Source organism: Aotus nancymaae, unplaced genomic scaffold (assembly GCF_030222135.1).
Source record: "Aotus nancymaae isolate 86718 unplaced genomic scaffold, 86718_ANA_hifiasm-v0.15.2.pri h1tg000020l, whole genome shotgun sequence".
Classification (NCBI taxonomy): Eukaryota; Metazoa; Chordata; class Mammalia; order Primates; family Aotidae; genus Aotus; species Aotus nancymaae.
The window spans coordinates 31,716,389-31,740,734 of NW_026988432.1; the positions used below are offsets into that span (position 1 = coordinate 31,716,389).

The 24,346-nt window shown below is 46.0% G+C and overlaps 1 protein-coding gene across 1 annotated transcript in view; it reads right to left on the bottom strand.

Moving 5' to 3' along the window:
- The window catches only part of SLC14A2 (solute carrier family 14 member 2), a 63,847-nt gene extending 39,726 nt beyond the window's left edge, over positions 1 to 24,121 (bottom strand). The window contains exons 1-9 of the mRNA XM_012440860.2: positions 23,984 to 24,121; positions 22,499 to 22,679; positions 21,218 to 21,407; positions 16,111 to 16,239; positions 11,772 to 11,964; positions 6,861 to 7,008; positions 5,384 to 5,518; positions 3,543 to 3,592; positions 2,522 to 2,696 (exon numbers count right to left, since the gene is read on the bottom strand). Of these exons, the coding sequence (XP_012296283.2) occupies positions 2,522 to 2,696; positions 3,543 to 3,592; positions 5,384 to 5,518; positions 6,861 to 7,008; positions 11,772 to 11,964; positions 16,111 to 16,239; positions 21,218 to 21,407; positions 22,499 to 22,679; positions 23,984 to 24,121 (1,339 nt within the window). The remainder of the gene's footprint in view (positions 1 to 2,521; positions 2,697 to 3,542; positions 3,593 to 5,383; positions 5,519 to 6,860; positions 7,009 to 11,771; positions 11,965 to 16,110; positions 16,240 to 21,217; positions 21,408 to 22,498; positions 22,680 to 23,983) is intronic.
- Between the last annotated feature and the right edge of the window lie 225 nt (positions 24,122 to 24,346).

Genomic DNA, 24,346 nt, shown 5'->3' on the forward strand with positions numbered 1-24,346 from the left:
GGCAGGGGTTGGGGAGATGGGGGGAGTTGGTGTGAAAAGAAAGAGATAATCTTGTCCAAGTCAGCTGAAATAATTTTTTTTTACATCCAAATAGTTTTCCTTTCCTAGGGATCTAGTAAGCATGGCTAAAAGACAGTTCCCAGTGAGATCCAATGCTTTGGGTGGACAGCCTCATAGGGCTTGATGAAGACAGGAGGGGATTTTTCCAGGGCAATGAATGGGATCTCTGGTTCTGGTTATCTGTTGTTAAAATGCTTTGGGAGTCTCACCTCCATTTTGGGTAATTGAACCCCTTCTGGAAGCCTGGCAGAGAGCTGAAGCCCTTATCCAAATATTGTAGAGGTTTTTAGGCAGCATGGAATGGGACCACCTGATCTCCACACACTCTTCCAACCTTGGGATTCTCTGAACCTGCCTGTCCTTTCTGTTTGGGAAACTCCAGCACTGAAGAGTCATTATTTTTTCCTCATTCAAGGGTGCTGTGCTTTCTGGCAGATGGAGAACACAGTGAGAGGTTAGAGAAGAGTAAGCCTTAGAAATAATTCCCAGACAATGTGGAAGGCAGGTCTTGGTTTAAAACTGCATCCGTTAGTGCACATCACTGGGTCTTTCAGTCCTCTGGCAGCCCCAGAGTAGGTCCTCCTGATTCCAGTCATGTTATTCACTTTTCTGGATGTCCTTCATTTCCTGAGAGTTTTCCTACCATCACCCAGCATGTAAAACCCCTTTGCTATGTCTGTTGCAAGGGACTTGGTAGTGTCCATTTGGGCCTGTGCTCTGCCCACCAGTTTGTAAGCATTAGTATGTTGACTGTCTCTATGAGGGATCTGCAAACTACAGCTTGTGGACCAAATCTACCTCACTGCCTGTTTAATAAAGTTTTATTGGCACATAGCCATACTCATTTGTTTACATGTTGCGTATGGCTACTTTTATGCTACAATGACAGAGTTAAGACTTTGCCAAAGAGAATATATGGTCTCCCAGCAGAAAATATTTACCATCTGGCTCTTTACAGAAAAAGTTTGCTGACCCTTGATCTATATATATATATATTTAAAGACCAAATGAAAGCTACTGACTATAGTTGGGAAATCAAATTATGAAATTCATAGATAACTGTCTTTCTACAGTCAGGGCTACCGATTTGTTTTAAATATCATACACTTCATAAAGCTTCCCATGCTCACAAGCAAATAGAAACATGAAATAAATTTCCCAAGCTTTTTACACATGGAACTCAGGTACTTTCCTTAAAACTGAAATCTCTGCTTAGAGATGCTGGTTTGATTTGTCCCAGCAATCCCATTACTGGGTATATACCCAAAGGATTATAAATCATTCTACTACAAAGACACAGGCACATGTATGTTTATCACAGCACTATATGCAATAGTAAAGACTTGGAATCAATGCAAATATCCATTAGTGATAGACTGGATAAAGAAAAGATGGCACATATACACCATGGAATACTACACAGCCATGAAAAAGAATGAGTTAACGTCCTTTGCAAGGACATGGATGAAGCTGGAAGCCATCATTCTCAGCAAACTAACACAGGAACAGAAAACCAAACACTGCATGTTCTCACTGATAAGTGGGAGTTGAACAATGAGAACACATGGACACAGGTAGGGGAACATCACACACTGGGGCCTTTCAGGGGGTGGGAAGTGAGGGGAGGAAAAGCATTAGGACAAATACCTAATGCATGTGGGGTTTAAAACTTAGATGATGGGTTGATAGGTGCAGCAAACCACCATGGCACATGTATACTTATGTAACAAACCTGCACATTCTGCACATGTACCCCAGAACTTAAAGTAAAAAAAAAAAAATTAGATAAAAAAAGAGATGCTGGTTTGACCTAAACCAAGAAATGCTTATCCTCCATACTGAAGTCACATATAGGATTCTAATTTATTAATTCCTTCCTGCTATGGAATATCACCTGCCCCTTACAAAGACCACTGAATGTTTAAACCTTCTTATTTAGATAGTTTCATGCCCCAATTTTCCCTGTTTTGACTTTAAAATTACATCAGTGTGAAATTCCTCTCTTTGTGGTCATTAGCCTCTAGCTCAGCCACTAAGAGAGCCTTCCCTTCCTAGCCTGTGTCCCTTGACTTTACCCCCAACTCTGTGTCTGCCTAGGAACCACTCAACAAATTTAATTTTAGTTTAACATGCCAAGAAGATCACCTGTTAATTACCTTTCCAAAAGACTGTTTTTGTTTTAAGTCAACAACATTTAAGACACACTCCTTATTGCTAACTCCAGCAACCTTACTGTAATACCAACTTCCCTTAATGTCTCACAATACGTAGTTATGGAGATTTGGGCAGAGAATGAAAATCAGCTTCAGGGAAAGAAAGTTACAGGTGTGCTTGATTCTACACAGGTGCAAGGAGAGGCAAAGAAGGTGAGTGCTGCAACTGATTGAACCAGAGCTGAGAACACAGGGAGCAGACACCACGTCAGGCAAAGAGCATTTCTTCCTGGAACGGGGCTAGTCACCGCTGGGGGCCTTCTCTTCTTCACTGCTTTTCACTGTCAAGTAGTAGATGCGGTTGGCCTCGGGGTAGGTGACTTTGCTGAGTGGGAGCCTGAAGATGGCCGGGTTGTTGGTTGTCAGGAGCAGGAAGATGATGGTGGCAAGGCAGAAGGCCCAGGTGCCTGGTGGCACGCCCACCTGGAAACAAAAGCATTGGGGGCTGAAGGACGTTTCTAGTTTCCTGTGTTGGGCTGGTGACCCTGGGGGAGAAGGATGCGACAAGGCGTTGAGGATGGAGATCCTCCCTCCGGTGAAGGCATTGATATTCCTGGATTCAGAATGTCACAGTAGTTGGTCAAAGAATTTGGGGCTGGGTGCAGTGGCTTATGCCTGTAATCCTAGCACTTTGGGAGGCCAAGGTGGGAGGATCACTGGAGCCCAGACCAGCCTTGGCAACAAAGTGAGACCTCATCTCTACAAAAAAATACAAAAGACAGCTGGACATGATGGTGCATGCCTGTAGTCCCAGCTACTTGGGAGGCTGAAGTGGGAGGATGGCTTGAGTCCTGGGAGGCTGGGGCTGCAGTGAGCCAAAATTGCACCACTGCACTCCAGCCTGGGCAACTGTACGAGACCCTGTCTTGCAAAGAAAACAAAACAAAACAAAACAAGTAATTTGAGGTACAATCAGAATATTTCAATGATGGAGCTGAGAATTGGCCTGAGGATGGTCTCCCATATCCAGCCACATGGCTCCCTTTGTCTGTCTGTGTTTTCCACAGCTAGTTACATTGCAATCTTTCCACACACACACACACACACACACACACACACACACACACTTCCCTCCGCTAGAGGTACATGTATGCAATTGTCAATCCTTCTCTGGACAACCTTAGATAAACCTTGACAGAGATGTTATGTGAGCACCAGCTACCACTACCCCTGCAGTGTTCTTCTACCAGATCCCACAACCCTGTATGTCCAGAAGCTCTGGTTAGGGAAGAGCATTTTGGGGTAGTGTTTAGGAGAATCCACACTTACCACTGACATGATGTTGGAGATGGCTGCTTCCAGGTATGCACAGAACAGGGCTGTGGAGGAACACGGATCACCAGAGTCAGCTTCCCAGAGCCTTCCCACTAAGCCACTGCCATTGCAGGACAGAGAGCCCATACCAAGAACAAGAGTCCCACCCTGTCTCCTGCAGCCTCAGATTCTGCACCATGACCTGACATCTGGGAAACTTGCCTGGCATTAGTTATCTCTGTAGATAGGTGAGGCCTGTCTCCCACCAGACTGCACATTCTTTGGGCAGAGATTAAAACTTACATTTCCTTTTATCCCCTTCCTGCTTCCACAGTGGCCTTGCACAGAGTCAGGGGTCAACACACATTATTTGCTTGTCTATGCTGATGGTAGGGATGAGCTAGCACAGGCTGGATGATTGTCTGTTGTTGGGGAAGAGTGGTCAGACTATATGCATTCCTGCCAAGGTCCCTCCTATTCAAGACTCTGAGCAGCTGTGATGCTGCTTGATGCTCACTGGGTCTCACTAGGGCTGAACCTTACTGGGCCCCTGAACCAGTACCAAGGAGCCAGGTAGCTGGGTTCCTTCATGGGAGCTGGGTCCTGAGGGCAGTCAGGAGAGCTCATCCACGTAGCTGGGGCCTCTGGACAAGCTCCTTCTGCCCTGCAGCTTTGCCCTTTCTCCTTCTCTGTCCAGAACACCTCTTCTCTCTCTCTTTGCCAACTCAAATCCTACCAGAAGTACTGAGATAAACCCCAGCCTCCCCCTGTAGGCTTCCCAGATGATTCCAGCCACTGGAATCTGCCACTTCTTTGAAGGCCAAAGGCAGTTACAGTCTGAGCTTAAAATAGCAGGCACTTTTGACTTGACAAATATTTACGGGGCCCCCTGTCTCCATGCCCAGCCTCATGCTGGCTGCTGAGGGGGTGCAAAGGATATGGAAGTCATTCTCAGTCTCCATGCATAAGTGGGAAAAAAACAAGAGCAGCTGTTCCAGATGCCATTCTTCTGTTTCCTTGACTCCAGTTTTATGTATTAATGTCCTGTCCTGCTTCCAGAAAACAATGCCAGGAGGGGAAAGCTGGTGGGAAGCTTGGGCTGGGGTTGACTCTCCCTTTTGCCATTAATAGCTATATTCTAGGGCAAGTTAATTAGCCCCTCTGAGTCTCATTTCCTTATCTGTAAAATGGGCCAGGCAGGCTATGCCTGGTGGTATCCTGGGGGGATTAAGTGAGTTCATATATTTATATAACAGGGTCAGGTTCTGGGATACAGGTATATGAGAAGGACTATGCCTGATTTCCCTTCTGGCAGCATATTCTCTATTTACTCCATGGAAATCGAGCTTCCATAACATCGTTATGATTTTTAGTGCTCCTCGTACATCACCTCACTGGATCGTTCCAACAACCTTTGTGGATGCTGCAGCCTTAATAACTATTTGTGCAATTACTTCTCTTCTCCTAGGCTGTAGCTTCATGAGGATGTGGTCACCATGATATCTTCTATGCCTAGACTAGGTCCTGGCACTTGGTGGTGCTGTGTAAACAGTTGTTGAATGAAGAGTTATAGAGAGAAAGCTGTCACTAGCACACAAGGAAATGCATATGTGATTTCCTTATAAACTTGACAACACTGTGTAAGTATAACATGGTGAGGTGGCTGTGATCCCATTTGACAGAAAAGGAACCTGAACTCCCCAGGTGTTAAGGGCAGCACTGGTGTTAGGATGCAAGCCGTTGGCCTTTCTGTCGCTGCTGAATAGTATTGCTTAGTGGTCACCATGGATTTCACATAAACAAGGGGAGAAGAAATAGTTAGAGTGATCTGGTTGTCAGCTTTTCTGAACACCTACCGCAGATGAGGGCCAGAAGATGAGTCTGCCAGGTGAGGGCATAGAACATGCCCCCGATGGCGATGCAGGAGAGGACGCAGTTGTAGCTCCAGAGGCCTGTGTAGATGGTCTTGAAGGGCGTGGCCACCGACAGGGCTGTGGGACAAGGGGTGGTATTTCTGTCTGATTTGGGGCCACAGAGCAAAGACCACCCTGTGTCTGGTGCTAGGTCTCAGGGTGGCCTCCATGCTGTTGTTCACCTCCAAACCTGCCCATCAAAAGAGCCTCTACAAATGGCATCTGGTCTTAGGAGACCTTCAATGAGAAGAGAACAGTGGTTTCCAAACCATTTATCAAAGCCACAAGCTTCACTTGGAGGTCCGACTACTTCCTCCTGTGTGAGAAGAGGCAAGGAGGTGGGATTCTAGGCCCCTTCCTACTCCTTTGACCATAGCAACTGCAGTCTGAGCAAGAAAGATTTCAAAAAGGTCTGAAGATTTAAACAAACATTTTTTAAAAGTTCTGTTTCAAATAATCCAGAAAAATATTTCTATACGCATACGGATATATGTAGATGGATGAATGATACAGCAGGAGCAAGACGTGAATAGTGGGGAAACAATGTATAGATGCCTCATATTATTTTTATTTTTACCGTTTTTTGATGAGTTGAAAATTATTTCCAAATAAAAAAATACTTTAAAAAGTTTTGGAAGAAGTCTAAAACAGGTTCCTACTCCCAATGCTCCTACCCTAATCTCTGACTCTTGTCAGAAAGAGCAAATACCTATGTAAATGCGTGTGCGTACATATACATAGGTAGAAATATTTAATCACATGTGTCAAATGGCAATCCAATGTTTGAGAACAATTTTCTTTGTATCTTACCAAAAGTTTCAAAGTGCTGGGCCATTTATTAATATACCACAGTTGGTGTTGGTTACTGCTCCTGCCCCCACCCCGTGTCCATCCTGCACCCTCAGCTTCAGGGGCTTAGTTTGCAGGCCAACTTAATCCTTACCCCCTTGCCTCTCTCCACATGTCCTGCTTTTGCAGTCTGACTCATGAAAGGAAAAGAAAAAATAAATCCCCGCCCCTGACAGTGTTTTTTTTTTTTGAGATGGAGTCTCTATCGCCCAGGCTGGAGTGAAGTGGTACAATCTTCGCTCATTGCAACCTCTACCTTCCAGGTTCAAGCAATTCTCCTGCCTCAGCTTCCCAAATAGCTGGGATTACAGGTGCCCACCACCAAGCCCAGCTAATTTTTGTATTTTTTTTTTTTTTCAGTAGAGATGGGGTTTCTCTATGACCTCAGGTAATCCATCCTCCTTGGCTTACCAAAGTGCTGGGATTACAGGTGTGAGCCACTGTGCCTGTCTCCCTGAAAGTATTTTAAAACTCTAGGGAAGAGAATGTCTGGAAGATTTGCTATATGTGGGGGGAAATGATCTCGAGTGAATTATCCTGAGGACATGAAGAGGAGGGAGCTCTGTCCTACCTGCTAGCATCCCCACAATTGAGCCAATGGCTGCATGCAAGCAGATGAGTGGTGAGGAGATGAACAGAGCCACCAGGAACACGCCGCCTGTCCAGGGATTGTCACAGCCATACACCTGGCCGACTCCAACAGGGATGGCTTGTAACAGCTGCAAAGTTAACAGAATACAGGTCACTGGAGCATGGGCCAATAACGCAAAAACCAGACTCCGGGCCAGATTTGAGCCATTCCTCGGGGAGTAATGGAGTGGAATGGAAGGATGACTGCACCCTCCAGCGTGTGAGAGAACATGGGAGGCATAAGCTGGAACAAACAGCTTCTCACTCCACCACCCAGCAGGCATCTGAACATCCCTTATACAAAGCCAGGTCCCCCAACACAGGCTGGGCATGGATGCTTCTGAGGAACATATGGCTTCTGCTTTGACGGGACTGGAATGCACCTTCTCCCTAGAATGCCATTGGAAGTTTCAGGGCTCTAGGGGATTTCCTCCAGACCTTCTGAAATCCATAGAAATATTCTAGGAATATTGAAAATATACTAGGCTATATTGATGTATGATTTAACTAAAAGGCACCCAGCCTATTGGTAGCCAAGTGTAGGCTAGAGGCTCTGAGCTTGACCCCTAGCTGAGGTCTGAGGTCTTTGTCACCCTTGCTGTCTCTGTCAAGCCACGGCTGACACGTCCTCTTTGGTGGCACCTGCCCATTTACTGCTACCCTGGGGGTTGTGAGCCCTTGGAAAGGAGGAGTAGGCATGTCTCCTGCTCTTGAGGACTGCAGAGCATTGTGGAAAGGTAGTATGTGGCACATCTGGAGAATGGCCTAAAGCCCAAACATCCCTGAGCCTTGGAGTAACTTGGTGGTACTGGGATTAGGGAGGATTTGTTCGGCAGTGCTGTCAGACAGCTTTCTCTGGCCAGGCTGAATTGTCCATATTTTTGCAGTCCTTCGAGGGCAGAAAAAGAAAGGAAGGGGAATGGCAGAGCAGGCAGAGTACTGGCCCCGGAGTGGAGGGCTCCAGCTTCCAGCAGGGATCTGCACAGTTCATCGTGTGACTGTGAGCTTGTCACAGCCTCATCTGTGACATGAAGAGGCTGGTTTGGGGGATGATTTGCCAGCTTTAAGACTCTGTAGTTCTTTTCCCCATTGTTAGGTCACATGACCTTTGTGAGGACAGGACTCTTTATGCCCAGTACATCACAGGTGCTTAACAAATAGGAACTGATTAGGTCAGTGGTTCCCAAACTTTCCTGTACAGTGGAATCCCCTGGGAATCTTTAAACAAATACTGATGCCCAGCTCTTCCCTAGACATTCTGATTTAATTGATATGGGGCATGGCAGGGCCTCAGGTGAGTCTAGCATGCAATGGAGATTAGTTATATATGATCTACTGTAGATATTGGGAATAATTTGGTTTCTCCCTTTGGACGAAAATTTGTACTTTTTGACAATTTGATTTAATTCTGGAATAAGTATGATTTCTTCAGGGAGTAGTATTTAAAGAGCCCGGAGGGCTCTTAAACTTTGCCCACTCTTGTTTCTGAATGAATGGTCTTTTAATAACCAAACACTGGACCAGAATCTATAAACTTGTGAAAGGAATAGCAAGGGAGGGGGTGCTCAATCATATTTATATGAACCCAGAAAACACTGTACCGGACTGGGGAACTCAGCTTAAATGATAGGAACAGGCTAGAAATCTACTTAATAAATAGCCCGATGGCCAACATCTGAGGAATGCAGGATGCTGAGGGGAGTTCATGTCCACCTTTCCATCTGGGAATGCAGATTTTAAGCCCAAGCAGTCAAGAATGAGAGGAATGAGGGAATGGGTGACCTTGGAATGGAGCCTGGGTTTAGAATGAAGCTTCCTCTGCTGGGATCCATATTTCAGCCTGGTGAGCTGTGCCCCAGGGCGGCCTTCCCTCCTAGCACGCTGCTCCCAGGCCGCAGCTGACACCCTGGTGTGAAGGGCAGTCAGGTGTGCCATGGAAATTTACTGAGCACCGGGCCTTCTCCACACCCCTTATAATTCTTATATAGCAACAACGAGCTGGTTAAACAAAAAGGAAGGTCCTTCCCTGTTGTTTCAAAGAGAAAGAGGGAAGTGGCATTGATTCTCCAAAGCTCAGATTCAGACAGTAGCAAGAGAAGGAACGCGGTTGTCAGAGTGGTGGTCTGGTAGGGCATTAGGAGGGTGGGTATGGGCCTCAGGATGCCAAGTTTGGGTCCTACCACTTTCTTTCTTTCTTTTTTTTTTTTTTTTTGAGACAAAGTTTCACTCTTGTTGCCCAGGTGAAACTCCATCTCAAACAAAACAAAACAAAACAAAAACAAACAAAAAATGCTCGTTATCCCTGCCTGAGAACCACTGAAAGAGGTATCAAAATTAAAATTAACCCTCTATATTCTATGTTAATGCCTTCACAATCCCAATTTTAAATGTTTATTTTAGTATCTTGCCCAGGCTGGAGCGCAATGGCGTGATCTCGGCTTACCGCAATCTCCACCTCCTAGGTTTAAGGGATTCTCCTGTCTTAGCCTCCCGAGTAGCTGGGATTATAGGCACCTGCCACCACACCCAGCTAATTTTTTTTGTATTTTTAGTGGAGACAGGGCTTCTCCATGTTGGTCAGGCTGGTCTCGAACTCCCGACCTCAGATTATCCGTCCACCTTAGCCTTCCAAAGTGCTGGGATTACAGGTGTGACCCACTGCACCTGGCTGGGTCCTACCACTTTCTAACTATTTATTTTGAAGTTGAACAAGAGGCATCTTTTTTCTGTGACCCTCACCACACTGGGGTCCTCGGTGCTGGGTTGTCCAGCCTTGCAGCGTGGAGTCGGGGCTCGGAGAGCCTTTCTTCCTGGTGGTGCCACATGTGCCTTTGGCCGTTACTCTGGCAATACCTCATGCATAGGGATCAGGGACAGCGTGTGGCCTGATTGCCAGAAGGCCCATCACCGATGCTCCTGGCAGACTTTTGAGTGTTGTACCTGCTCCGGCCCTGCCTGTTTTCCACCTGAGAAGGTGGGCATTCCCTTAAATGCAGAGCTGTCTTTGCCATTTTCTTGGGTTTACACTCTAACCCTGCCATGCCTGTCCCAGCCCCAGCCTCAGACACAACTTGAAAAAGTTTTGCATTGTTTGCAGCAGTGTTAACCACGAGGGCTGGGGGAGCATCTCCTTTTCTGCTAGGTTTAGGTTTAGAGTGTGGCGGTCCTTGGAGGACACTGAAGTGGTTGGTCCAGAGCTGAGCACAGCAGCAGGCTACACTGAGGTGGCAGCACACCTGGATGGCAGCAGGGCTCAAGCATCATATCACACAAACGATATTTAAGGACTTAGGTTATGATGTCATACTTATTCCAGAATTAAATCAAATTGTCAAACAGTACAAGATTTGGTCCGAAGAGAGAAATTAATTATTCCCAACATCTACAGTAGATCATCTATAACTTATCTACACTGCATGCTAGACTCACCTGAGGCCCCGCCACGCCCCATATCAATTAAATCAGAATGTCTAGGGAAGAGCTGGGCATCAGTATTTGTTTAAAGATTCCCAGGCGATTCCACTGTACAGCAAAGTTTGGGAACCACTGACCTAATCAATTCCTATTTGTTAAGCACCTATTATCGTCTTTTAATATTCAAAAGACTATCACAGAAACAATATCCTGAATTATTCTAGAAAGCAGAATAGAAGCAATGGATGAAAGATAAAGGGAGATGGATTTCTGAGGAATGTAAAGAACACCCCAACACTGACGGAGTGGACTCCACCGAGAAGCCGAGGATTTTGCCTCACTGGGATCGTTCAAGCTGCAGGTACGTGTCCTGCCTTGGACTAGGCAGGTAGTGATTCAAAGCTTAGGTTTTGTGTCAGGCTGCCTGGGTTTTAAGGCACTATCTGCAATTGGACCTTGGGCAACTAACCGTCTCTGTGTCTTAGTTTCTCACCTCTAAAATAGGCATTATGATCGCACCTACAGAATTAGGTTATATTAGGAGGGCTAAATGAGTTAATATGTTAAGGGCCTGGAACAGTGTCTGATACATAGAAAGCATGTTAAGTATCAGCTATTCGCTTTAACAAGGCCAAAGTGTTACAACTCTAAATAATTAATCTTATGTTAGATTTTTATTATAGACCTCTATCCTCAATGTCTAGAGATCAGCAGAATAAATGAATATGGACATTTACGATGTAAGGACAGAAAGCAGGGTTTCTCCACTTTGGCCTTGTTGACGCTTTGTTCTATATTCCTCTCTGCAGGGGCAGGGAGAAGCTGTCCTGTGCATCGTAGGATGTTTGGCAGCATTCCTGGCCCCTACTCATTAGATGTCAGTGGCACCTCTCGGGTCTTGACAATAAAAATGTCTCCAGACATTGCCTAATGTCTTCAAGGGGAAAAATTATCCCTGCCTGAGAACCACTGAGACGGAGAGTGTATCAAAATTCACCCTCTGTCTTCTATGCTAATGCCTTTAAAATTCCAATTTTAAATGTTTATTTTAGTATCTCTCCTCTTTATCTGACTATACATTTTATCTAATATTTTTCACTCAACCACCACAATTCTGTGCTGTCAACTTAACACTTATCTGTTCACTTGTGTATGATCTGTTTTCCTGTGTAGAATTTAGGCTTCGTAAGAGCAGGATGTCATTGTCTTGTATTCTTAGTATCTGAAAAAGTGCCCAGGCCATGTTACATGTTTAATGAGTACTTGTTGAAAGGATTTATGGATGAGGCAGCAACCTTTTCTGATACTCTGGTGAGACCCATCATCTGGTAGAGATGTTTCTAGAGAAGCTGAGAGCATGGGTAATCCACAAATTGGTTGGCGAGAAGGTCTGCGGTGGAATCTGGGGGTCTCAACTCATCACCACTGGGTAACTTACCAAGGGCATTTCCATCTCTGTCCAGGTGATATTGGGCACTGAAGACACAGGCTCTACCAGTGTCGTGGGGAAGAAGAGGTTGTAGTGGCCTGTGGCTGCAAGGTACGAGGTGACTGCAATGTTGAAGGGCAGGGTGAAGACCGGGAGGTCCCACTTGCTGAAGATGGAATTCAAGGCACTCGAAAGAACTGGGCTGAAGATGGAAGAGACAAAAGGTTAATCCCTGTGACATTCTGAGGTCTACATTGTCTCAGCAGCTCTGGCCACTGTATCATCCACTGCCTCTTCTCCTAGGCACAGCATTCCTGGCTCCCTTGAGAGTCCAGTGGTCCACTGATCTCGGATAGGGAGTAAGGTATTAAATTTAAGCTCACACCTATTTCTTTCTTTCTTTTTCCAATTATTGTCATCTGCTTCATAAGCTTACACCTCTGAGAAACAAATTTTAAAAATATTATAACTTAATTTTGGGTAAAATGCTTTATACAATGGAACTATTTCCTTGTTTTTTAAACTGAGAAAACTAAACAAAATGTGATCCTTACAAAATGTAATGTATTGCCTTTGAATTACCAAGGTGTACAATGACTATTGTTCAGGACTGTGATAACATTTTAAAAGACTGAACTTCTAGGAGGAGGCTGCAATGGCATATGGGTAATTTGCAGGTCTAGTTTCAGGAAAAATAGTTAAAGCTACTCTAGAAACCACCAGGGGAAAATAGAACCTTCAGTTGTTCGTACCCTCTGTCTTCTTCAGCTTTTCCTTGGAAAGAGAATGGATGGAGACAGATGAAGCTTAGTGTGAATCCTAACTCACTCCTATACGTACACGCTGAATGAACAATGTTAGGTAATTAATCTCCCTTAGCTTCAGTTTCCTCTGGAAGGCACCAGCCACCCTAGAATCCAAATACCCCACATCACCCACAGTCATTGACCTGCTGGGCAAAACCTGAAGTCACATGAGTTGTTTAAATGGGCTGCTTTTAATGAATGACTGTGAATTTCAAAAAGGCATTTAAGATTTCCTGAAAACCCTCCTACACATCCCTAGCCAATTAACTTTCCAACTTGCTGAGACAACTATTTCACATTTTCACCTTTCTCCTCAAATCTTTACTGTCTACTTCCCCTTTGTCTCAGCCAAGCACCTGGCTTTACTTCATTAAGGAAACAGAAGTGACAAGATGAGAAATGCTTGTTTCCCCAGCCATAAAATCTACACCCTGTCTGCTTTCTTCACACGTACTCTGTCTCTCTACTTTTTTCATTCTTTTCCCTGTTCTTTGGATCTAATCTGCCTCAAGGACTTCATTCCTGTAATTTTCTCTTCGTTCTCCTGTAGCTTCAAACTCTTCTTTTTCTTCAGATCATTCTCATCAGGATATAACACGCTCTAGTATCTTCTACATTTAAACATCCTCCCCCTTTAACCTGATGGCCACTCCAGCTATGGATCCATTTCTCTTCTCCCCTTCAGGGCAATATCCCTCAAAATGATTGGCTTTCTGTGCTATCCCCAATCTTTCTCCTCTTAGTCTTTCCCAAACCCACTCCAATCAGATGTGTGTCCTCATTACACCATGAAAATGGCTCTTGTCCATTTCACCAATGGCATCTATATTGCCAAGTCCATGATCATTCCCTGTTGCTTTGATTTGACAGTTGGACCTGCCCACAATATTGAAATACTTTCTGCCTGGGCTACCATGACACTGGATTTTCTTAGTTCTCTTCTTGCCTGCTCTTTCTTAGTCTCTCTTGATAGTTTTTCCCCTATCTTGCCAGACTTCTAAACGTTGGAAGAGCCTATGACTCTGTCTTGAATCTTTTCTATCTCATTTAAAAAATCTTCTCTTTTGGCCGATAGCCTTAAATTAAGTAACATAGATGAAAGCTTCTGCCTCCCAAATCTTGATCATATCCCTACATTCCAGATTTGTACATCCAATTTCCTTTATACTATCTCTGCTTGGAAGTCTATAGTGTAATGTGTCCAAACAGAATTCTTGATTTGCATCTTGTCTTCTGCCACCAACCAGTTCTTCTCTTGGTCTTCTGTATCAACCCAGGTACTCAAGCAAATTATAGAAGTGTATTCAATTTTATTTTTTCTCTCCTTGGTATTCCACAACCTCCCAACAAGTTGTGTTGCCTCTATCTTCCTTAAAATATACCCCAGACCCACTCACTTCTCACTGTGTTCATAGATAACACTCTAAACACTCTCATTCCTGTGGGATTTTGTAGCAGATAATTGTAGACTATCGTAGCAGATGCTTCCAGCATCCACTCTTGCTCTAGTTAAAATCCATCTCCATCCTGCAAGCAGATTGATTTGTTTAGATTTAAACCATATCCCATCAAATTTCTGCCTAAAACTCTCTAACTGCTTTCTATCACAGCTGATATAGAAATCAAAAGGGTTACTGGGTCTACAGGGTGTACCTGGCCTGACCCTCATGGAGTCCCTACCCTCTCTTCCTGTCACTCCTCCATCCTTCACTGGGCTTCTGCCACACCAGTCTTGTCTCTCATTCTAGAACACATCACACTTCTCCAGTTGGGGGCTGCTTCTGCCTGCAACGTCCTCCACTCACATCTTCAGATGACAGATGCCTTTTTATCATTTAGGCGACAGCTCAAATGTCCCCTCTGCAAAGTTGTCTTCCCCGATCACGCATGTCTGGAATCATTTGCTGTCCCATTTAGCCTCTCTTCCTTTCCTCAAAGCATTTATTACATCTTGAAATGATCCCTTTTATTAACTAGTTTATGAGTTTATTTCTATCTTAGTAAACAAGAATGTAAGCTCCAAGGGGATAGAGACTTGTCCTTGTTTACAAATATTCCCAGGATCTAGGATTGACCTTTCACTCCACAAATAGTTTCAGGCACTCAACAAATAATTGTTTATTGAATGAATCTGGAAAATGGCACTACTAATGCCTACCCTATGACTTGAATTTCAGGGTCCACATAAATGGATTAACGAATGCACTGGAGTAGTAGCACAGAGCCCAGAGTGGGGTGCTCAGTGCTTTTTGTCCTTTAAATTGGGAAGTGAGATGGAAGGCACTGATGTCTAATTGCTACCCAGTGCCATGTGGCTGAGGAGCTGTGCTGAGGGGCTTAATCTATGCAGTTATAAACTAAATGTAGGCAAATGAAGGCTAGTTCTTTTTCTCACAGGCAGGAACATGGGATGCACTAAGAAAATCCCCATAGAAATGACTGTCTTGGCTTTTTGTCCCAATGGATTAAGAAAGAAACCCTAAGAAGAAACTAAATTGCCCAGAATGTTTAATGCAGTAATTTATTTGCAAGTGCTACTAAAAAGTAATAAAACAGTACTTAAGCTAAATTAAACTAACTTGTTTTAGTAACTGCAGACTTTGAAACCAAAGAAAGACCTTTACTTCTTAGAGACATTAAAAATAAATTGTCATGTCTGATTTATTGCTGAGAATGGGAATAAATCACCCGGTTTGAGGGGAGTTGAGAACGGGGTGGTACACATGTGAAGTCAGGGGCTGGCGGACAAAGGTTCACCATGACAGTGAGCACACTGCAGAGACCCCAAGACGCTCGACAGACCTGCTGTAGATTCACGTGAACTGAGGATCGCGTGTGTGAATGGCCCAGCACACCCTTCACTCAGGGAATATTTGTTCCTAACTCCCTTTTATCTTGACCTTCCTATTTCATCTACAATATGAGGTGACTGCCCAGCAAGATCTCAACCGATACTTCCAGTTCAAAGATTCTATGCTTTACATATGAATATTCTGTTCCAAGAAAGCTCTCTGCTTCTACCACAAGCAGGTTTTCAGCTTTTAGGTCTTGGTTAGACCACATAATAGATGATTCCCATGCAACCCGGGGTTTAATAGTACAGATTGGATTTGGAATGCCAGCATCAAACACTTTCACAAAGTACAACCTGGGGCAAGTGACTTAATCTCTGCATGCCTTGGTCTTCCTTTCTGTAAACTGTGGGCAAATCTAACTGTACTTAGCACTATGTAAGGCTTGCTTAGCGCTGTGCTGAGCATGTAGGAATAACTTAGGAACTGCTGACCTTTATTACTAAGAATGTCATTCAGGAAGATGATCACTGCAATAAAAACATGTTGTCTTTTGTTGCTTTAAAGCATCCTCCTAATTCCACATCCCTAAATGACAGAAGAACTCATGGGCTTTCATGTTGTCAGACAAGCTAACTTGGCAATGAAGAGGCTGGGCCCCACATGTGCCTGTCCTGTCTCTGGCCAGTGTAAGACACAAGTGCCCTGGGGCCCCATGGAGCTGTGAGCAGAAAAAATGAGGTGCCTCACCAGGCCATGGCTGTGAAGGTCACAGGAAACAGAAGCCACCAGTAGTAGTCTAACTTCTCTGAGAACACAGCTATCAGCAGTCCCACAAGCATCCCGTTGTACCCATGGAGTCCTGAGGCAATGGCAGACCTGGCAGTGAAACAGAGTGACTGCATTTGAAGTTGCTGGTGCTTACTGGGCCCCTCCCTCCTGGTGCTCTGAGGATATGCTTCCTTTAGATGATTCCTTTAATAATTATGCTTCGAAAAACAGTCAGTTCACTCAATGAATATTGGGCAGCCACATAGCTGCCAGCACATTTCCTGATGCTAAAACACACACACACACACACACACACACACACACACACACCTTTGTCTTTCTGATTAACAATTAAAATTATGCACTTTGTCTGTGGCTAAACTCTTTTTTGCTTATCGGGAGACTTAGACCGCTAAGTATAGAGGGAAATATAATAGAAACCTGAGGTGTGACACAAGGAAGCTGTGTGTGGGAGTGGGGAAGAGGAAGGGAGAGAGAAGAGAGGGAAGGAGAAAGAGTGATATGATTACATTGTATAAAATTCTCTGTAGGTGGCCAGGCACAGTGGCTCATGCCTGTAATCCCTGTACTTTGGGAGTCCACGGTGGGAGGATGACTTGAGCCCAGGAGTTCAACCAGCCTGGGCAAGATGGTGAAACCCCATCTCTACTAAAAATACAAAAATCAGCCAGGCGTGGTAGTACATGCCTGTAGTCCCAGCTACTTGGGAAGTTGAGGTGGGAGAATCGCTTGAGCCCAGGAGGTTGAGGCTGCAGTAACCCAAGATCTCACCATTGCACTCCAGCCTGGGTGACTGAGCAAGACCCTGTCTCAAAAAAACAAAAAACAAACAAACGAAAAAACAATTCTCTGCAGTTGGAGTCTGGGTACTTTCCCTCTCTGCATGTCTGTACCAGAGTGAATAAGCTGGTTTAGCTTTGGTTTCCCAGGTGCCCCTCGGTGAGGAGCGGCCCGGAAGTGTGGTAGAACCTAAGTGTGAAGGTAGCACCTCTCTCTTTTCCAGATGAGAAGCTGATGTGCATCTATACTTCTCCTCCTGATCCTAATAAACACTGTCCTTGACCTTTCTAATTGCTCTGCTGGACAAGGGGCATGGGCTGTGGGTGAGAGAGGGAGGGGTGCGGGCGGCTTGTGCTGTAAGACCCCTGCCAAGGAATGATCTGTGTGTGCTTGTGGTCAGTCCCTCAGCTCCTCTGCACCTGCCTTAGTTCTAAGAGGGCTGAACTGTGTCTGCATGTCTGTTGCTGTGGCCCAGTAACCCAGCAATGTCAAGAGTATCTGTGCATGGGGGATCCCCAGCCAGTATTTGTTGAATGACCATGTGGGCATGCTAAACTTTATCGTGTATTGGCTGTTCTCGCATGGCAGAAGCTTCTGGAAGCTTCCCTGAGATGCAAGAAGGGAATTCTGGCTAGAAGAGGGCTCCAACCTGGCGGAGGCTGTGGCTTAGGTCTGGAAGGGGGAGAATATTTCACCTCTGTAGTGACCAGGAAGTCTAGTGACCTAGATAAGAGGAGAGCAGGAGGACAGGAAGGGGGCAGGAGAGAGCATATCTAGGCAGTTTCCGGCAAGAAAGCTGTAGCACAAGGCACATGTGTGGACACAGGACAAGTTGTGTCCTCAGCTGCTCCCGAGGCCAGGAAGATCTGGGGGCAGCTGGAGACAGGCAGTAGGTGGGGTGGAGGGAGGTGGCAGAGAAGACCATCGGGGAACACTTCAGGAGCAGAAATCCATGCTTTTCATAATTCCATCTATTATTTTTAGTGTGTTCGCATTTTCTCTACATTTTCCCATTTATGTCTGGGGATAGAATTTAGTGCTTTTTTGTTTTAATACCAATAGCTGCCCAACCCTGTGGAAAGTATCTTTCCAGAACTCCTGTTTTTACTATAATTTTGGTGGCTTCTGGATTTAGTTGTCAAAGAGAAACCCATTTCCTTATATTCCCTCCCTGACTATAACAAAATTGAGTTCAACTCCAGTGCCTTAAAGGTCTTCATTAAGACCACATTCCATCAGAACACTGCAGCGTTGGTGTTGACCTTCAGTTACCATCCGTAAAGTACAGTCTCGGGCTAGTGGGAAAAGGGGGTGGGGACAGCGGGGGTGATTAAAGGGTAGTGGGGGTGGTGCAGTCATGGTTAGAATATGCAGCTGTGTCAGTGGTCCACTGTAGATAGCAGTGAGCTTGTGGCTCCTTAGAAGACGTGTGTGTGTATGTTGCGTCCAGTGGCTACAACTTTGAGCCTATGGCATAGAAAAGGCACTGACCTGTCAGCAACAAAGCCTAGATCTTTCCTAGGCACTGTGGGCATATATGGAACATTGAAAACCAACTTCTTCTCCTGAACATGCTTAGCATATAGCCAGAGAAAGAAGAATCAGAGAAAATTAGAGAACAATTCAATCTGGTACCAGGATGTGTTCTGTGATTGTTCAGAGAGAAGAAGGGTTCAGAGAGCATGGAGAGAGTCAGAGTGGCTCCCTAGGGAAGGGATTCCAGGGAGTGGTAGAATTAGATGGGCAGAGGTATGGCTGGTGTCAGGGACAGAAGCAAAAGTACTTAACTAGGGACAAGTGTGATGCTGAGTGGGCACTAGGTAGTGTGGGACCCATCAAATGAAACTTGGGGAGCCCAGCTGAGGGGCCTGGCTTTTATCTGATGCATATTTGTCTTAAATTCTTAATCAGGGTGTTTGTGAGGATTAGGCATGCCTGGTGTGTGTCCCCCCCTGGTAAAACTGAAGTCTGTGACGTAACTCTCTGAATGGCTTGGCAAGTTTACCAGTAGATTAATGGTGGGGAGGATCATCAAAGAATCAGAGCATCAGTGCAGGGAGGGTCTTGGGCTTATCTCACTGGACAGTAGATTATACAGATGAGGATAATGGGGCTGGAGGGGGAAGTGCCTGCCCGAGTCACACAGCTAAGAAGGCAGGTAAATTTACCCCACGTAAATTTCAGCATACAGTGATGAAGCGGTGAGGCAGGGGTTGATCTGCCGGGGCCCAGTTCGGTGCCCGCTACCCATGGTCGACAGGTAAATGGAAGAAGGAATAGGAGGCCCACTAACCAAAGCAGACACAAGGGCCTGGCTGGAGTCCATTTTTCATCTCACCCACCAGTCTGCACGCAAAAGCTTTAAGCCTCTCATTCATCTGACCTCGAATGGGCTTCTAGTGTGCTAGAGTCCGAGTGGTCCCTCAACGCCACCCTGGAGGCGCATGAGCGGCTTCTCACCAGGACCAGGCTAACTGGTGCATTTTCCTCTGTAGAATGAGGAAGGTCAACTGGGCCTGAGGTTGGTGACGGTGCATCCAACCCTGATTACTTTGGGTTCACCGACGGACCTCTGGCCATGTTGTCCTCACAGGTGCCATGATGGGGACAGCATGACCTTGAGCCCAGAAGATGCAGGTCATGCCTCCAAGTCTAAGTCCTGCCACCCACCGACTGTGGCACCTTTGGTAGGTATCGCTCCCCTTCCAGTCTCCTTTCCCTCACTTGCAAGATGCAGACTCTGTTGCCTTCACGGTGTTGTGAAGTGGTGGGAAGAGTCACAGTTAACAAAATATGACAGTGCTTCTCAGGTTTTTTTTTTTTTTTTGAGAGAAACCCACTGTTAGACATGCATTTTATATTATGACATAGCTTTCACTTTCTTTCTCTCTCATACACAACCCCAACATAAATGAAACAAAAATTTCACCAAGTAATATTTACCATTACCATATATGGATTACTCTCATTGGTTTCATTTTATGATATTGTTTTAACTTAAAAACCGCTGCTGACAATTAATTCATGATCTGCAAATGGGTTGGTGACCCCAAAATGGAAAAACACTAAGATAGGGGATAATCCAGTGTTTTCCAAACTTCTCTGACCACCGGAAGCATCTAGGGAGACCTTGTTAAAAGTACACGCTCCCGGATCTACTGAATTGGCATAGCTATGAGAGGAACGGGGAGGGGTGGAGCTGAAACTATTTCTTAACAACCACCTTAAGTGATTCTGACCATCAGGAAAGTTTGGGAACCACTAGAATAATATGCAGCAAAGTTGGAGGAAGTGGTCAAATTCTATAAAACGCGAGTTGTTTTGTTCTCTTTCTTTTCCCTTCCCTTCCCTTTCTTTCCTTTCATTTTTCTTCTCTCCCTCCTTCCCTCCCTCCTATCCGTCCATCCATCCTTCCTTCTTCCTCTCTCTTTGTCTCTCTCTACCCGCCCCCCATCCCAAGCTGAAGTGCAGTGACGTGATCTCAGCTCACTGCAACCTCTGCCGCCCAGGTTCAAGAGATCCTCAGCCTCCTGAGTAGCTGGGATTACAGGGGTGCGCCATGACACACAGTTAATTTTTATATTTTTAGTAGAGACAGGGTTTCACCATGTTGGCTAGGCTGGTTTCAAACTCTTGGCCTCAAGTGACTTGCCTGCCCTAGCTTCCCGAAGTGCTAAGATTATAGGCGTGATCTACTGTGCCCTGTCCTTATTATTGTTACTTGACTTCCACCAGCCAGTGTGAGGCCAGCTTCTTGCTCCACACCTGTATTCTATGCCTCCTGCTGGCCCTGTTTGCTCCCCTTCCTCAGCACCCCCTCCCACACTGTCCTCCCCTCTCTTCTTACCTTCTCTCCCATCCCCCATACCCAGGCTTTCTAACTCAGAGGTAACCTCTCTAATCTTCCTAACACTTGGTGATGTCTGTCTTCTCTGAATTAAATTATATACTGTCCCATATTATTCTGAGACAGTCATTGACTGTTAATCTTGTCTCCTTCAACTAGATGGTAGGCTGTGTGAGGGAAGAACAGCTTAGCTGTTCCTCTGCACCTCCCTCTGAGGCAGTGCTTGCAGAAGTCTCCACAGTCAAATGAAGCTCGGCACTGTCACATGCTGTGAGCAGGAGCAGTGCAATTCTGCAAGGACCCTAATGACCTGCTCAAAGTTGATGCTCAGGAGACTCTGGGCGGCTGAGAGGGTAAGGTTGGCTGACGACTCAAGTAAACACTTCTCTTCTTTCTGTCCCACACATCTTGCTAAGATCCCTACAGAGAGGGACCCACCTGTCTTGGCTCAAGGCAAGAGCTGTTAAGGTTGAGACCACTGTCCCCAAGGCACCAGTGATTGTCCACCAGGGATTCTGGATCAGTAGCCCTATGAAGATGATGAGGCCGCTGAGAGGATTGTTGACAAACATCACCTGAGCGGTCCCCCTCAGGACCCAGTCTATGAACTGGAGGGCGAGGTGCTTGTCTGAAAGAGAGAGGGAGAGAGCCATCAGCGGGTCCAGGCTGGGCTGCGCTGCTGAACTGCTGGTTGGCATGGCAACCAAGGCAAACAGGGATGCATAAGCCAGGACACTTCCCATTTAGCCAGGCCAGGGGTGTGAGTGAGGGATGAGGGATGGCGGGGAGGCTGGTGCCAGCCCAAGTCTCTCAGTGGCCCAGCAATCATTCTGCAGTGGGTGGTAGTTTTTACCATATAGACAGAGGCACCGTGCTGAGACCAATTTAATGCTGTTCCAGCCATTGGCTTGGTTGGAAAAGAAGCCCTAGGAGCATTCCAAGGGAAATTTACTGATCCAAAAGAAAAGGTGGGGAAGGTGGGGGAGGGCAGGAAACTCTTTTTCTGTAGTGCTGGATGACTCAGTGGAGGGCTGGTATCTGAGCAGCAAAGAAAGTAGCCTGAAGAAAAGACACTGGGGAAGAAATTGTTACAGCCCTGCTGTGAAAATCAGTACTGAGTCAGGGCCTGGGGGAAGCCAGGTATAGGAGAGAGGCATACGTTCTGCCTTGTTTGCTGGTTTGGTTTCCAGGACAACTTGTGCAGGTGACCGGGCTAATGGGAGGGGAAGGCTGTGGTGTTTCTTTCAGTATTTAGTTCCAGAAGAAGTTAAAAGGAAAGAGTCCTGGAGCTTTGGGAAGGATGATGCCAATATTTTTTTGGCACACAGTAGGCACATGGGCTGTGGAACAAGTGGCTCAAGTGAAGGAATGATCATTCAGCCAGCTTGGGAAATGGCTTATATGTTGCTAATATGGTTGTCCTATATCTGTCTAATGTAGGAACGAGCAATTTGCAAAGAACTAAGATCAATGCATTTAATTCTGAAACCATGAGAATTCCAGGCCAGTAGGGTATATCATATCTGCCTGGAGTCAGCTCAGGGCTGAAGTCCCCTCAGCTGTGGACTGCAGCCCAGCCCTGGGTGAGGTCCAGTCCTGGGTGAATCTACCCAGGGCGAAGATGAATGAGTGAGGGAGCAGCTCTGGACCCAATTGGAGAGAGGGCTGTCTCCCCGGCCTGGCCTGGTCTGGCTGCCCCTCCTTAGGATATTTTCCTACCTTTCAGCCAGCTTCTGCACTCCTTCATGTCGCCTGTGAGGTAGCCCACTGCTTGGGAGAGGCTGATGCCCCCCTGGCCTGCAGAGTCCCGATGGGCGACCTCGCTTTCTTTCCTTTTACTCCTTTCACTGGGCTTTTCGATCTTCACAATGTGGCTGTCTTCATTGGAAGACCGGAGATCCTTTTAGGAGAAACCAACAAGACATCAAATGATACAGCTTTCTGAGAGCAGGGGCGTTTGGGGATAGAGAAGGGTGGCAGGTGTTTTGATAGAAATAAAGTATCATGAAACAAAGAGTGAAACACACGCCCATTGTCTATGGCCGCATAGAGTGCCCCGTGCAAGCCTGCTCTTCCCAGGACCACGCACCTTCTTCATAGCTGCTTTTCTTCACCTGGGTGCCATGGGTCCCTTTTGGCAGTTTGGCAAAGCCCATGAGCTTCTTTCCAGAATAATGTTTGTAAATGCAAAGGTAAGATAAATAGGACTACAAACCAAACCAATTATACTGAAATGCAGTTATAATCATACTAAAAACCATGATATAATGTAGGTACAGCAGATCCAATACCTTCTGTAATTCCTTTTTTTTTTTGAGACAGACTTTCACTCTTGTCACCCAGGCTGGAGTGCAATGGCACGATCTCAGCTCACCTCAATCTCTACCTCATGGGTTCAAGCAATTTGCCTGCCTCAGCCTCCTGAGTAGGTGGGATTACAGGCATGTGCCACCATGCTTGGGTAATTTTTGTATTTTTAGTACAACCTCCACCTCCTAGGTTCAAATGATTCTCCTGCCTCAGCCTCCGAGTAGCTAGGATTACAGGCACGTGCCACCACACCTGGCTAATTTTGTATTTTTAGTAGAGACGGGGTTTCTCCATGTTGGTCAGGCTGGTCTTGAACTCCCAACCTCAGGTGATCCTCTCACCTTGACCTCCCAAAGTGCTGGGATTACAGGTGTGAGCCACCGCACCCGGCCACCTTCTGTAATTTCAAAGTAGTGATGAGTGAATATACAGGACCTCCTCACGGCAAGTCAGGGCAGCTCCTCAAGGCCATCCCAGCAGTCTTGAGTCCCTCTGCACTGCGGCAGCATCCAGCCAGTCTACCTCTGTGTTACCACCGAGGATGCTCACAGCCTGCGTTTCAACAAAGGCCTTTCCTTTGGAGACAGTAGGGTAGTTCATGGGAGCAAGTTTAAGGGGAAAGATTTTGGAAACTGGTTGGAAGACTCGTGAGTGAGTGCCTGTATTCTCTACTTGTACTTAAAACCATGTCTCACAAAAAGCTAAATTTTCTATCTAAGGCCAGGTAGGACCCGCCATAGGTGTCAGCATGTGCTGACTGGGGCAGATTCTCCCTGGACAGTGGCACTTCCTCAGTGTGCTAAGTTCATTGGGAAGCTGGGAGAGCAGCATCTTTTATCTACCTTTTCCCATCCCCTCCCTCCCGGGAAACATCCTGGGAGAGACACTCCTTACCTTTTCTTCAGGCATTTCCAGGAGAGGCAGAGCTGGGTGAGTATCCGGGAAGCTTGGGCTGGTGAACTCTGTCTCGTAGAGTTTGTATCTGCTGGAAAGTGGCTCCGGCAGGAGAGGGCTGCTGTGGGTATCAGACATTCCTCCAGGGCACAGCTGCTCTTCTATCAATGAACTGGACAGAAGGAGAGGGAATGAGCTAGTGAGTCACGATGGGGCCCAGAGGAACCTGACTGAGGCTGCACTCAGACCTCAGGTCTGTCCTGGGGGTTGGACAGTGACACAGGTGGGACCTACTGTTTCTATAGCTTGTCCTGCCAGAAAGAGTTGAGGCCATTTCTCTACCTCATTACTTTTCCAAATATC